Genomic DNA, 13,134 nt, shown 5'->3' on the forward strand with positions numbered 1-13,134 from the left:
TTAATCAGAGTGACTCAAATCAAAGGAGGCAAAAGTTCAGGATCTGAATGCAATGTAATGTATCAGTTCCTTAGAACCTACTGACATAGCTCACTTGTGGAGGAGCAAGCCTAGACAGAGGGCTGAGTAATGAAGATGGATGCATTCTGTTATCAGGCAGCCACTTACTGGGCCTGATGTAACCTTAAACATTGAGGATAGCTCAGTTGCACAAAGAATCTAATTAATGAATAGCAGCCATGAAAGAGGACAAGGCAAGTGTGCATTTGCAGATGAATTCCAGACACTAATCAAACACTGTTCAAGTGCTTTGCTTGGTTTGTCTCCAGAGCAAGGCAATATTTGGCCAGGACTTAAAGCAATGTTTGCACACTGGCTTGATGACTGCATGCATGCTTCAGTGTGTGTTATGTGTGTGTGTGTCTGATTCTTTTTATTTAGTTTTCTTGTTTGTTTTGTTTGTGTGAAAGTGCTTTATACCGTTTTAAAGTGCCAAGCCAGTGGTAATAAACCACTACATATACAGATCATGTGTGATGTTGTATTATTAAGTTGATTGTTTACCCTCCATCATTGGTCAACTCTACAGTTAATAGGACTTATATAAGGGGGAAATGTCTATTTGCTCGTTATGGCTATAGCTCGGTATATATTGATTGTTTTTAGCTGGAAACCCACTAAACAATTTAAAAGATAATGGCTACTAAATTAGTTTGTGTCACCATAGACAGAGAGTGTACATTATCTTGTAATGGTAGTGTTTAGGGTGCAAAACCCTGGCCTTGGACAAATTATTTAATGACTAGATCTGGATGCGATCCAAGTGATCCATTCTTCACTTGTTAAGAACACAACTCTAAGCAAAGTGTGCACTTGTGTAATTAATCAAGGTTAGACATAATTAGGACCCATTATTTCGCTAAAGTTTTTTTTTTTAAATAGTCAACATAACCTGGTTCCAGACCTGTGCATGGCTTTACATTTAAATAACCAGATCATTTTTGTGTAATCATTTCTATGAACAGATATATGCATATGAATGCAACATATTTAGACAATGGTATGGAGGATTTTGCTATTGGAAGCCTCCTGGTTTCATGTGTCGCCTAGTAGGATTCACCAATGTCGTTTGAGACGACTTTGGTTGCATGCTGGTAAACTGTTTGTGTTGAGAGCAAAACACAGAAACACATTGACCAAATGCAGGCTGGGAAACCATCGGCTATCTTCTGGTACAGAGATGTGCATATGACTTGAGATTGGACTGTTAAAACCAGCACTCTGAAGAGGAAGTCTTGGGGTTGCTTGCTACACTGGAACCTGAATAATATTAGTTGTTACACCCTGAGACTAAATAGTCATCAAACCAACAGCTGATGGGTTGATGAAGTCAAACAAAATGGTTATTCAGTGTGATTAATAGGCCATGCAAGCACCTTATGACACTGCGCTAGGACATGGCTGTGATTTGAATAAATGCTAATGTGAGCATGCTAACATGCTAAAAATGGCAATGCTACAAATGCTTGGCAGTCGATGCCTTATATGGTTAGCACCTGAGTGTAGCATGTTTAGCAATAAAGTTTGGGACGATGGGAATGCCATGGTATTTGGTCAGAAACCAAAGTATTGAAATTATGCAAAGGTCAGACAAGAACCAATAACATTTAGAGCGCATCTAAAGCATGTTGCGGACACACAACACGTTATTTTTCCTTTTCGTTAGCATTTTTAATGGGGCATTGAAATCTAAAACTGCAACCTTTTGATGAATGTGTTTATTTTTCTAGTGAAACAACAGTGTGAATTCCTGACACTTACAGTACTTCCTGCTCTCTGTTGTCCAGTACCAGGTCCAGAGGAGGTCTCCATGGCGCCCTGTGAGCTCCCAGGGGCAGACGTGGCTGGTGCTGCTCAGTGCTCTCGTGTTGATGTTTCTGGTTCCTTACGCTGTTTACTGCCTGATGACCGCCTTCACCAACCCTCCTCCTTCCATCACCTTTAAAGTGGCAGCAGCCACCTTTGGTCTGCTGACAGAGATCCTGATCATCAAGTGAGTACTTTCCTTTTAGTATTAACTCTCAAACCTGTACTTAAAGTGCCCTTGGGTCTGAACTTCTTCTCACATGGCAAACAAAGTCAGAACATCATCTATCAAAATCATGACGACGTCTCCCATCTCTGTTTTGTTTTGTCCTAGCTGTGTGCTCTTCAGCAAAATAAATCTTTGAGCAACATTTCATCTTTATGTAATCTTCAAAACTAGTAGCGGTGAGTGTCGGTTTTCACCCAAATAATCATCCCCCACCTCTCTTGTTTTTTCTCTTGTGCTTCTTTCCCATTTCGATATTGCTAATTGGAATGATGCCTGCGGTATTGTAAACCATTAGTAAATGAACAGTCTGTTTTTATCAACATCTAGCTTGTAAATAATGCATTAGATTCCTGGCATAAACAATATCTACTCTGTGATTAGAAAGCAACATATGGCTGATACTGTAATCAGATTACAAATGTAGGTTATATAATCTCTAATTGCTTAAAAGCAGTGCCCAAATCAGGCTGAAGAATACAGGATTACGTGAAAATAGAGAAATAATAGTCCTAATGGTCAAATGTTGTGACATATTGACTGTCCCTCATCAACTGATGCTGGGATTTAGACAAGCCCAGCTTGATAACATTCATTGTGAAATATAATGGGAGTAGTCAAAGTGATGTAACCTTCCATTCACCCTAAACAGCATTTCGTGCCAGTAGCTAAATTAAAACTTTGTGTTCCTCTAGTATTTGTCTTAACTAAAATAGAGAGGCTGTTTGTAATTAACTCAACAAGGCTCGTAACTTTTTTCCCCCATTAAGTGCCTTTGCAAGGAATGCGGCTAGTGAACTGGTAATTAATAAATGTGGTTGCACTGCTAATGTGCTTCTGCATCATTATGTTGTTGCAGCCCTTATCCACGCTAGTAATGAGCTGTAATTCTATGACAGGAAATTAGTTTGTTTACAACACATTGAGCGGTTTGAGACGAGATACATTCTTGGCAGATCTGGGCTGCAGGTAAGTGCTCATTGTTTGAGTTTGAAGAGGTTCAAATACGTTGTCATGCTAACAGTTATACCGTTAAAATACTAGCACTTTGTTAATGAGCATGAATCATTCAAAAATAACTTGTTGTTCAGGCTTTTTTGAAGCGTCAAAGCCTGAACAAATCTAAAACGTTTGCAGTAAACCCATAATCCAAACTGTATGTAATATCATTATATATAATGGTGGAACAAGTATGTTTATATGTAGCAAACGTAACAATACCACTGTGTCAAAGTACTCTCATACATGTCAAAGTTCGTCATTCAAAATCCTACATAATTAACGTGAAATTGTCAAAAAACACCATTAAATTCAATTGGCTGACTTCCTGTTGGGTTTGCTGACTCGCTCTAATTTGTTTTGTTTGCTTTGTTGTCTCTATGTTTTACATTTAACCACTAAATTCATCCATGTAGGACATTTGCAAAGATAGGTTCTATGTGGTACTGTGCTGCAAACCCTTTTTTACATACATTTTCACCAGCTTTGGATTTAATGATTTTTTTTTTTTTTTTACATGATTTTCAAATGTCCAATTCATTAATAATATTAATACTAAAATAATAAAATGAAAAATAATAATAATAAAATGGGCAAAATAATATATAGAGCATTTATGTGTTTATTATTATTAATGTGTCACTACTTTTAATACACCTGGGGTATCTTAATAAAAAAGAATACCTCATAATAAAGAGCTGATTTACTTTGTATTAATATTGTATATATCTTCAAAGTAACTTGTTTAGTTAAATTAAGGATTACATATCTAGTAAACCTGTGTTAAAATAATGACCTAAAAGCAGTGCTTGTTCAGTTCCAGCTTGTCTCCTGTCCATGTCTCAGTCTGCTCCACACACTGGAGGTGTCCCACTGCAGGAACAGGTTTCTGTTCACTCATGCACGTTATCACTGGTGTGATTGGGAGGGTGGTGGGTGCCCTTGTTAGGATGGGTGGGCCTCACAGACCCGTGCCCCATGGTGCTTGTGCTGCCTGGGATGTGCCAGCCTCCTGCTGCCCCCTGTCAGCCTGCATCTCAGTCACTATTCCCCCCGAGGGTGGAGGTCCCTGTGAGGTCCGACCCCCTCATCTCTCACCCACCACACGGCCTGGTTTCTAAGAGAAAGAACGAGACGAAGATAAACACTTCAGAAAAACCTTTTATTGTGCTGAATCCATATTCTGTACTCTCGTGTTCATTAATAATCACTCTTGATTAAATGGTCACATGCTATAATGGCAATGTATTGGAAAGAGGGCTAAAGCATTTTGCTGCCATCCAGTAAGTAAAGTAAATGAGCCTCTGTTTCTTATCTGTTGTCAGTTGCCATGGCTACATCACTTCAGACACAGGTTTTGTTTTCTTGAAAGCAATTACATTGTCAGTTCTGAGGAAATATGACAGTTTAATAAAAGGTTATGGTCATTTGGCTAATAGTTGTAATGCTTTCTCATCTGTTTGTCAAAACCAATATTCTAGATTGTTCTTGGTGTGAATAAGTTCCATAAGAATAACAAAAGCAAAATAAATGTATCCTACTTCAGTTGTTCCTCCATCACCATGACATAGCACTGCAGTTTATTTTTGCGATTCAGTCATCATCCTGCTCCATAAGAAACTCACAATTGAACCAAAGCTGAAAATCGTCCCCAAATAACACACTTTTAACACGTTTGCAAAGAACGACAGAGCCCAGCTGTTTACTAAAATTACTGAGCCTTTTTTTCAAATGAAACTATTAAATTGTGACCCATAATTAACAATTGACATTGTGCGTAGTAACTAATGGGCTTCATGGAAATTGCAGTCAATAAGAAAAATATTGACTTATAGCTGAATTTTTGTTAAAAAGTTGTCCGGCTATTTCAGAGATATTTCACTTTCACAAACGTGGCAGTGCTGGGTTAAAGTGCTGCAAGCTCAAATGAATGTAAAAGGAAACCCAGTGAAGTGTACATTATTTGTTCTTCACAGTGTTGTTAATTTTAACAACACTGTTATTTATTTTGTAATGTTGTCAGCTGTTTTATAAATTAGTCTTAGTCTTGAGTCCAATGTCCTTCTTAATTGTTATCCTACTTAGTAAATATTACTGCATGATGATATAGTCATAGATAGAAAATAAGGTACCACTTTACAATAAGACTACCCTTATAAAGGATTCATAAAGGGTTTATAATTAGGTTATTAATTAGATTGTAAAAACGTTATTAATCATTAAGAACCATTTATAAACCAGTTCTAACATAGTTTTCATTCATCAACACAGGCTCTATTTGGCAAGATGACTAAGCCTTATATTGGCTACTTAGCGAGAATCAACTCAGTGAGCAACAGATACCAAGGATGCTGGCTGATGAAGAAGACGAAGTTCTAGGTAGCCAATATAAGGCTTAGCAGTACAGATCCATGTGGACTCACTATTTGGCAAGTAACCGGACACAGTTGCCCTGTGTATCTCATGTCTTATAAAAGATTATTAATGATTTATAAAGTGTTCACAACCTAATTAATACATGACTATTCGTAAACCCTTTATAAGGGTAGTCTTATTGTAAAGTGGTACCAAAAATAATTATACCTGTGCCATCTTGTTCTTGAGGATTACATTCATAGATTCAATAAAAAAAAAATGAACAACAACTTATTTTGTATGAATCCTTCATATTTCTATCCACTCCAATGTGGTTTCCTGTTTGAACCTTTAAAATAATCGTTATTTTTTCACCCTCGGTTTGCAGGTTTGTTATTGGACACATTCACAAAGTCACATGACATTTGTCAGGCTTGAACTGCCTTTCAGTTTGCTGTCACACAGTCTGCACCCTCTCCTTCCTGTATGTCAGGGCGAGCGCTGAGACGCTGCCTGACCACGCAGCTCTGCACTGTGAATTTTTATATGCCATGCCTGGAGGTTAGAAACTCTCATTATGCCGTGTTAGATTTATTAAAATAGATTATGGAAATGTTAATTAAGTCATTAATTACATTATTTAAGCAGCATTGACAGATAAGGGAGTGTGTGTGTATGTGTGTCGGGGGGGGGGGTTGTCGAGCTCCCTGGGTGGTTTAAAAGGATGTGATTGGTGACAAGGGACACTGTGGAGATGGCGTCTAACCGCTAGCACTGACATGATACAAAGTGGCCTCCGCTGCTCTCTCACCTCACGCTACTGTCAGCTGCCCGAGGACCAGGAGCTATCCGTCCTTTTGCAGATATAAGTCTTCACAAAAGGACAAATGTACTTGTTAAAAAGGTAGTAACTACACACTGAGAGCAGTGCTTAGAGTATAGACATTTGCAATCTGCTTTACATTTTCCTCAGTGGAGCATTTGCTGTGACATTTGAACCAAGGCCTCAAATCATATTTCCAAGCTGTTCCCAAGGAAAACACAACGGCACAATTGTAAGATGAATTACCCGGGAGTTGATACTATGGACTCTCTTATCTGTTGACAGTTTAGTTACCGCAAAGCACAATAAATGTGTTTTCCCATTCTCTGAGAATTGAGCTTTTCTTTGTCCCATCAAGCCTATATTAAGGGAGGGGAAATTCACACTTGATAAGAACAAATAATAGATGTTGTAAACAAGCAGCATGCTTCAATTTTGATCTAAGGCATTGATTTGCCTCAGCAGCCAATTACTGTGTGGACTGAGGTTATGCATCCAGTCGATCTGCTGGGAGAGGGAGTTTTGTCTGCTGTCTTTTACTTTGTACCAAACAGTTCCTAAAATGTGACTGAATGTAAAATGTATCATTAAAGGTACTTATTATTCCCGCCAGCTGTGCTGATCCAGTGAGTTCACTCTGGTATCTTCTGAACCACTCCAGGGTCCTTAACCTCCTAATCAAACTATATTAAATGATGGCACTGACCTGCACATTAGCACACACACAAGTACACACACGGATGCCCCCCTCCTTTTATTATTTTATTTATGTTTTCTTTTTCTTCATATCTCTATTATTATTTGGATGTTGTACAACTTTTTTGTTGATCTCTGTTTGTACTATTTTCTTTCATGTGTTCTTGTTATATGTTGGCTCTGTAGATACAGCTTAATGAAAATGGAAAAACTGCTGAATACAATCTGACCATGTCTGTAAAATGAATTTGAAGCTGAAATAAAAACTGAGTTAAAAAAATGTAGGTACTTATTATAGCAATTTACATACATTTATCGCTTTTGTATTATCACAAGTTTAGTGAAAGTCTAATCTGGCTTTAAATGTGGCAATAGCTTAATGTTCGCTAATAGTGCTAACATTAAAGGGATAGTGGAAATGGAACCTCAAATAGTTTCGTTTTAACTTATATACAAGCATAATTACGTACCAAAACAATCACACCTGATTAAAAAAATATAATAATTGCCTTACGCATGTTAGAAGCACTTTATTGCAGCTTCCCCGAAGTTTTTTGGAAACGAAATGTTCGACTCAGCCAAACCGGAAGTGACGAAAACTCAGGAAGACGATACGATAACAAACTATGGCGTCTATGCAGAATGAACGTGGAAGGGCAAATATACCAGACAAAGAAGAAGGATTGTACGAGGTATCCAGTAATGATAGCGAGTCAGAAACATCCTCTCGGCTTTCCTACGAAAATGTCGTTTTAGGAACTGAATCTGAATCCGGTTCAGTAAGCGACGATGGTGAGAATATTGAGCCAGACGATGGACCATTACGTCCTTATTTGTTCGAGCCCGAGGTGATGGTTCACGGCATGGGCAATGGCGAGGATGACCAGGACCAGGCGCCAGATGATGCACCCCTACGCACAAATAATATTGACTGGTAGGTCCCTAAGCATAGCTCACGCATCTTAAGATCACCTGTAGCCTTTACAAATATTAATCATTGTTAACCAGTTAAGCCCGAAGGTCCCCCCAGTGGACCCCTCCCACAGTTTTTTTTCTCTCACATGTCTCAGGGCTTCTTAACATTTATGAAACTATTAATGTTTCATACCCTTTTAAAGGTAAGAAACTCCGCTAACTGACAATAAGAACAATTGTTAGCTAGAAAAAACACAAGTGTAATACCAAGCCTTTGAATTAGCATTGAGCGAAACAATGCTAACTAATGCTAACGCTTTTTTACACACAACACACGGTGGAAATGCCCTTATTACTATCTTAACTGCACAAACAAGATATACGATTTAAAGCTGAGACTCCACAGATGTAATGTCATCACTGTAAGACCTCGAATTCCTGGAGCTATCAGCCAGAAAAGAGAAAGTAAACAACATCCGGTTCCAAAAATATTACAATAATTACGTCTTACCTTTTTTGATTTGTGATCAAAAGTTGTGTTCAACGGAATAAAAACGCATCTCAAGGTTAATCCAATGTCGTTGTGTCACGTAGAATTTTTTACTGATAATCAATCATCATATTTATGGCAATATACTCGGTATAAAGTATTGCCGTCGTACAGTCTTATAGTATTACCTATAGTGAACATTTCTGAACAAATTTCACCCACTGATGACGAATGGCTGGGTTTCTTGGAAATGCATGAGTCGATACGCCATTCTCTGCATTTGCTGTCGCACTACAGCCATACAAAACACATCTATTCACCATAATAAAGGTCGGCTATTCACATGCAAATGCTATTGAATGTCCGCCATTGTTTGTGCCCGTCTTCCTCTGCTCTCGTCATCACCCGAAGATTCCCGACGACTCCCGAAGTATTTCGTTTCATTGAGAGGGCGCAGTAAAATTGAAAATAAAATGAAACTAGGCGCATGAAATAAAAAAAAATTGTTTATTATGCTTATTTTTAATACAAATACATAAGTTAAACCCAAAATTCGCGGATTTCCACTATCCCTTTAAGAAGCAAAAATGCTAGATTGATGCAGCATAGCTGAATTAGAGATAGCTGGCTAACCTTTACGGTGGCCCTGAAGTACAAGTCAAAACAACATTTCACAAAACACTACAGCATTTCAGAAAACACAACGACATTTCAAAAAATACTACAGCATTTCAGAAAACACTACAGCATTTCACAAAACACTTCAACATTTCAACTTTTACGGAAAGGGTATTCCTTAAAGCCCCTGTCACACTGTCCCGAAATTGACACCAGATGGACACACGATAAAGGAAATGTTCAAATTCGGCTTTGATTGTAACAACATCGGGCCATTCGTGAGGGCATCTTAAGCCTTCGTAAGACCGCCGGTGGAGTTTCTCAGGCTCCGGCAGCAACTTCGTGAGCGGTGGCAAAATCTTTGGCATGCCAAGACATTTCCGAAGGACCTTGCGAAGGTTCATTTTTGTGTTGAATTTGTGTGTCCATTTTGCCCTTCATAAGGCACTCGTGAGGGCATCTTGTCAAATCGTATCATCTTCGTCTGATCATCTTGCCATCGGGCATTTTTCGCCTCACGAACACAATACGAAGGAAACAAGAAGCTGCTCGATTGTCTTAGGAAGGCAACACGACTACTTGAAGCTCTCGCAATGCCGTCGTGTAGCCATCGTATTATAGTACGATCTCAGTGCTGCATTTGATACTATCGACCATGATATCTTATTGCAAAGACTAGAGCACTTAGTTGGCATACAGGGAACTGCTTTAGACTGGTTTAGGTCCTATCTATCTGAACGCTCTCAGTTTGTACGTGTCAATGATGAATCTTCCACGCAAACCAAAGTTAGCCATGGAGTGCCACAGGGCTCAGTGCTCGGACCTATTTTGTTCACATTATATATGCTTCCGTTAGGCAATATTATAAGGAATCATTCTGTAAACTTTCATTGTTATGCGGATGATACTCAACTATATTTATCAATCAAGCCTGATGAAATTAATCATCTAAATAAAATTCAAGACTGCCTTAAGGACTTAAAAACGTGGATGACCTTAAACTTTTTGATGTTAAACACGATCAAAACTGAAGTTATTGTACTTGGCCCGAATAATCTACGAAACAAATTATCTAAGGATATACTAACTATGGATGGCATTCATTTGGCCTCCAGTGAGACTGTAAGGAATCTTGGTGTTATATTTGATCAGGATTTATCCTTTAACGCCCACATAAAATCAATTTCAAGGACCGCCTACTTCCATCTACGTAACATTGCAAAAATCAGGCATATCTTGCGTCAAAACGATGCAGAGAAACTAGTCCATGCATTTGTTACTTCAAGGCTGGGTTATTGTAACTCTTTATTATCAGGGTGTACCAAGAAGTACGATACGATACGATACGATATACTTTATTGTCCCCGTAAGGAAATTCGTTCTGGGCTCCGTCCAGCAGTTCCGCATACATGTACATAATATACAAACATAGTGGACATTTAAGAGACATACACATATCATCAATCATACACCGTTTGAACAAACACAATACACGCAGACGCACATACTGACAATGGCGACCTATTGCACAACCCTCATGGCCAACATTTTAAAAAAGTACATTTCATTACATTTGACTTCGACTACATTTCATTTCCTGTCAATGTTAAGAAGTTTAACGGACATTGGTAGGAATGAGTGCTTATAGCGGTTCAGCCTGCTCTTGGGAACCCTGAATCTTCTACCAGAAGGTAGGAGCTGGAATTCTGGGTGGAGTATGTGGGTGGGATCAGACTCTATTTTGTTTGCCTGTCTGATAATGGACTGCTCATATATGTTTTGGAGAGATGGGTGTTTTTTAACCCCATAAGTCAGTCAAGTCGCTTCAGCTGATTCAAAATGCTGCAGCTCGTGTACTAACCAGAGTTAGGAAAAGGGACCACATTACTCCTGTTCTGGCTGCCTTACACTGGCTCCCTATAGAACACAGGATAGAATTTAAAATTCTTCTTCTCGCCTACAAAGCCCTTAATGGGCAGGCGCCATCTTACCTCAAATAACTCATTATACCCTACTGTCCTACTAGGGCATTGCGTTCCAAGAATGCAGGGTTGTTGGTTGTTCCTAGAGTCTCTAAAAGTACAATGGGAGCCAGAGCCTTTTCTTATCAAGCTCCACATTTGTGGAATCAGCTTCCAGTTTGTGTTCGGGCGGCAGACACCCTATCCGTTTTTAAGAGTGCGCTTAAGACCTTCCTTTTTGATAAAGCTTATAGTTAGGGCTGATTAGATTCAGCCCCTAGTTTTGCTGATATAGGCTTAGTTTGTCGGGGGACATCTTACTTCTTCCTTCTCTCTGTCTATACCTGTGTACTCTCATGTTCCGATTAACCCAGCTTCCCCAAATGTCTTTCTTTTTGGTGTCTATATACGCCGGGATCCGGAGTCATGGATGATCCTGCGCTCCTCTGTCCTGGATCGCGAGCCCTGGATCTTGAGTCGTGGCTGTGGTCCTGGATCATAGGTCCTGGATGGATATCCTCGTGGATTCATTTTCCTATTATACACACATGCATTTCCAAACATTTGGACTACCTATGTTGCAAATGTATTATCTTTTCAATTTACACACGGCATCTATTGCACGTCTGTCCGTCCTGGGAGAGGGATCCCTCCTCTGTTGCTCTCCCTGAGGTTTCTCCCATTTTTCCCTTTAAACTGTGGGTTTTTTTTGGAAGTTTTTCCTTGTACGATGTGAGGGTCTAAGGACAGAGGGTGTCATATTGTCATACTGATATTTTGTACAAATTGTAACGTCTACTGAGACAAATGTAACATTTGTGATATTGGGCTATATAAATAAACATTGATTGATTGATAGTACGATGACATCGAGATTGCATTTATTGCACACCAAAATCATGTAAACAGATTATGTAAATAACCCAATTTTTGTTCTGTGAAACTGAAAAGGATATTACATTGTTTTTGTTACTTTCGTTGCAGTTGTATGTCTTAAATGTAATTTAGGTTAACTTCCTGTTTTATTTAGATGCTTTTATTTTGAAGGCGAGTTTAAGCTGTTGACAGGAAGTTGTTGTTGCTATGGAAACACCATGACGGGGATAAGTAATATCTTCTAATCTACATATAAAGACGGAGAAAGTAAAGAATAAAGTGTATGTTTAAATGTTAGCACCCCCCGAAGAGGCACAAGCTCTTACGATGAGTCTGGATACATTCTAAATCAGGGGTATTCAACTAAAATTCAACAAGGTCCAGTTAGAGAAAATGTCCCCATGCAAAGGTCCGGAACATCAAAATGTCAAAGTTGTTTTATGAATTAGTATGATATATATTGAAGTAGCCTGTAGCTCTATCAACGTCTGCATGTAATCAACAACTGACTGCCAATCTAATAAAGAAAGTACAATTCATAAACAACAACATTTATTTGCAAATAACATTGAACTACAGATATACAGTAAATACTGTGGATATGTGTAATGTTCCTCTCGGGCTGCATTTCAAAATAAAATAGAGAAAATAAATAAAATAGCTTTTGAAAATGTGTGCATCTTTAAAGTGCTTAATTTTAGATAAATAAAATAAAGTGTAGCAGCAGCTTGAGTTTCCCTTTTTCTTTGTTAACCGTTTCACATCATGACTTAACAGTTTCAGACGATTATAGAACAATATCAGTCTTTACACATCATAACAATTGAACAGCTTTAAAGTTTCTCTTTCTTTCCCTCTTGTATTGTAGTCCCTCACTCACTTTTTGTTTTGTTCAGTGAGAGAATTGAGCTGGAGCTTGTCCTGCCAGGAGTTTAAATCTGGGCTAAAATGGTGTCAGGGCCATTCTCAAACACACATGCAGGAGCTCATTGGTTAGCCTTGGTTAGCCTCGGTTAGCCTGCACTGGAACCATATTTAGTTTTGATCCTGGTGGACTGATCATATTGGGCTTTGAGACTGCTTATTTTCTGTGACCTCAGTTCTGACTTGAGAGGGAATGTTTGGTCAAACACTTTGTGTTTTGTCCCATAGTGGCGTTTTGACACTTTTAATGAGCGCCACGGTCTCTGAGCAAATGAGACACACTGGTTCTGTGCTCCCAGTGGGCAGGATGAACATGAATGAGTCCACTCAGGGTTAAAAGCTCTGTTCTCACTGTCCACTTTCCTCTTCTTGGAGAGTGCCATGT

General features: G+C 38.8%; 1 protein-coding gene across 2 annotated transcripts in view; it reads left to right on the plus strand.

Moving 5' to 3' along the window:
• The window catches only part of LOC117559064, a 144,277-nt gene that overhangs the window by 127,207 nt on the left and 3,936 nt on the right, over positions 1-13,134 (plus strand). Inside the window, exons 4-5 of one of the 2 annotated variants that reach the window (XM_034235709.1) lie at positions 1,848-2,053; positions 3,909-5,293. In XM_034235709.1, coding sequence (XP_034091600.1) covers positions 1,848-2,053; positions 3,909-4,212 — 510 coding nt within the window. In that variant the 3' untranslated portion in view covers positions 4,213-5,293. Of the gene's footprint in view, positions 1-1,847; positions 2,054-3,908; positions 5,294-13,134 lie in introns of those variants that run through there. The other variant, XM_034235710.1, reaches the window with a different exon arrangement.

Source organism: Gymnodraco acuticeps, unplaced genomic scaffold, assembly GCF_902827175.1.
Source record: "Gymnodraco acuticeps unplaced genomic scaffold, fGymAcu1.1, whole genome shotgun sequence".
NCBI lineage: Eukaryota > Metazoa > Chordata > Actinopteri > Perciformes > Bathydraconidae > Gymnodraco > Gymnodraco acuticeps.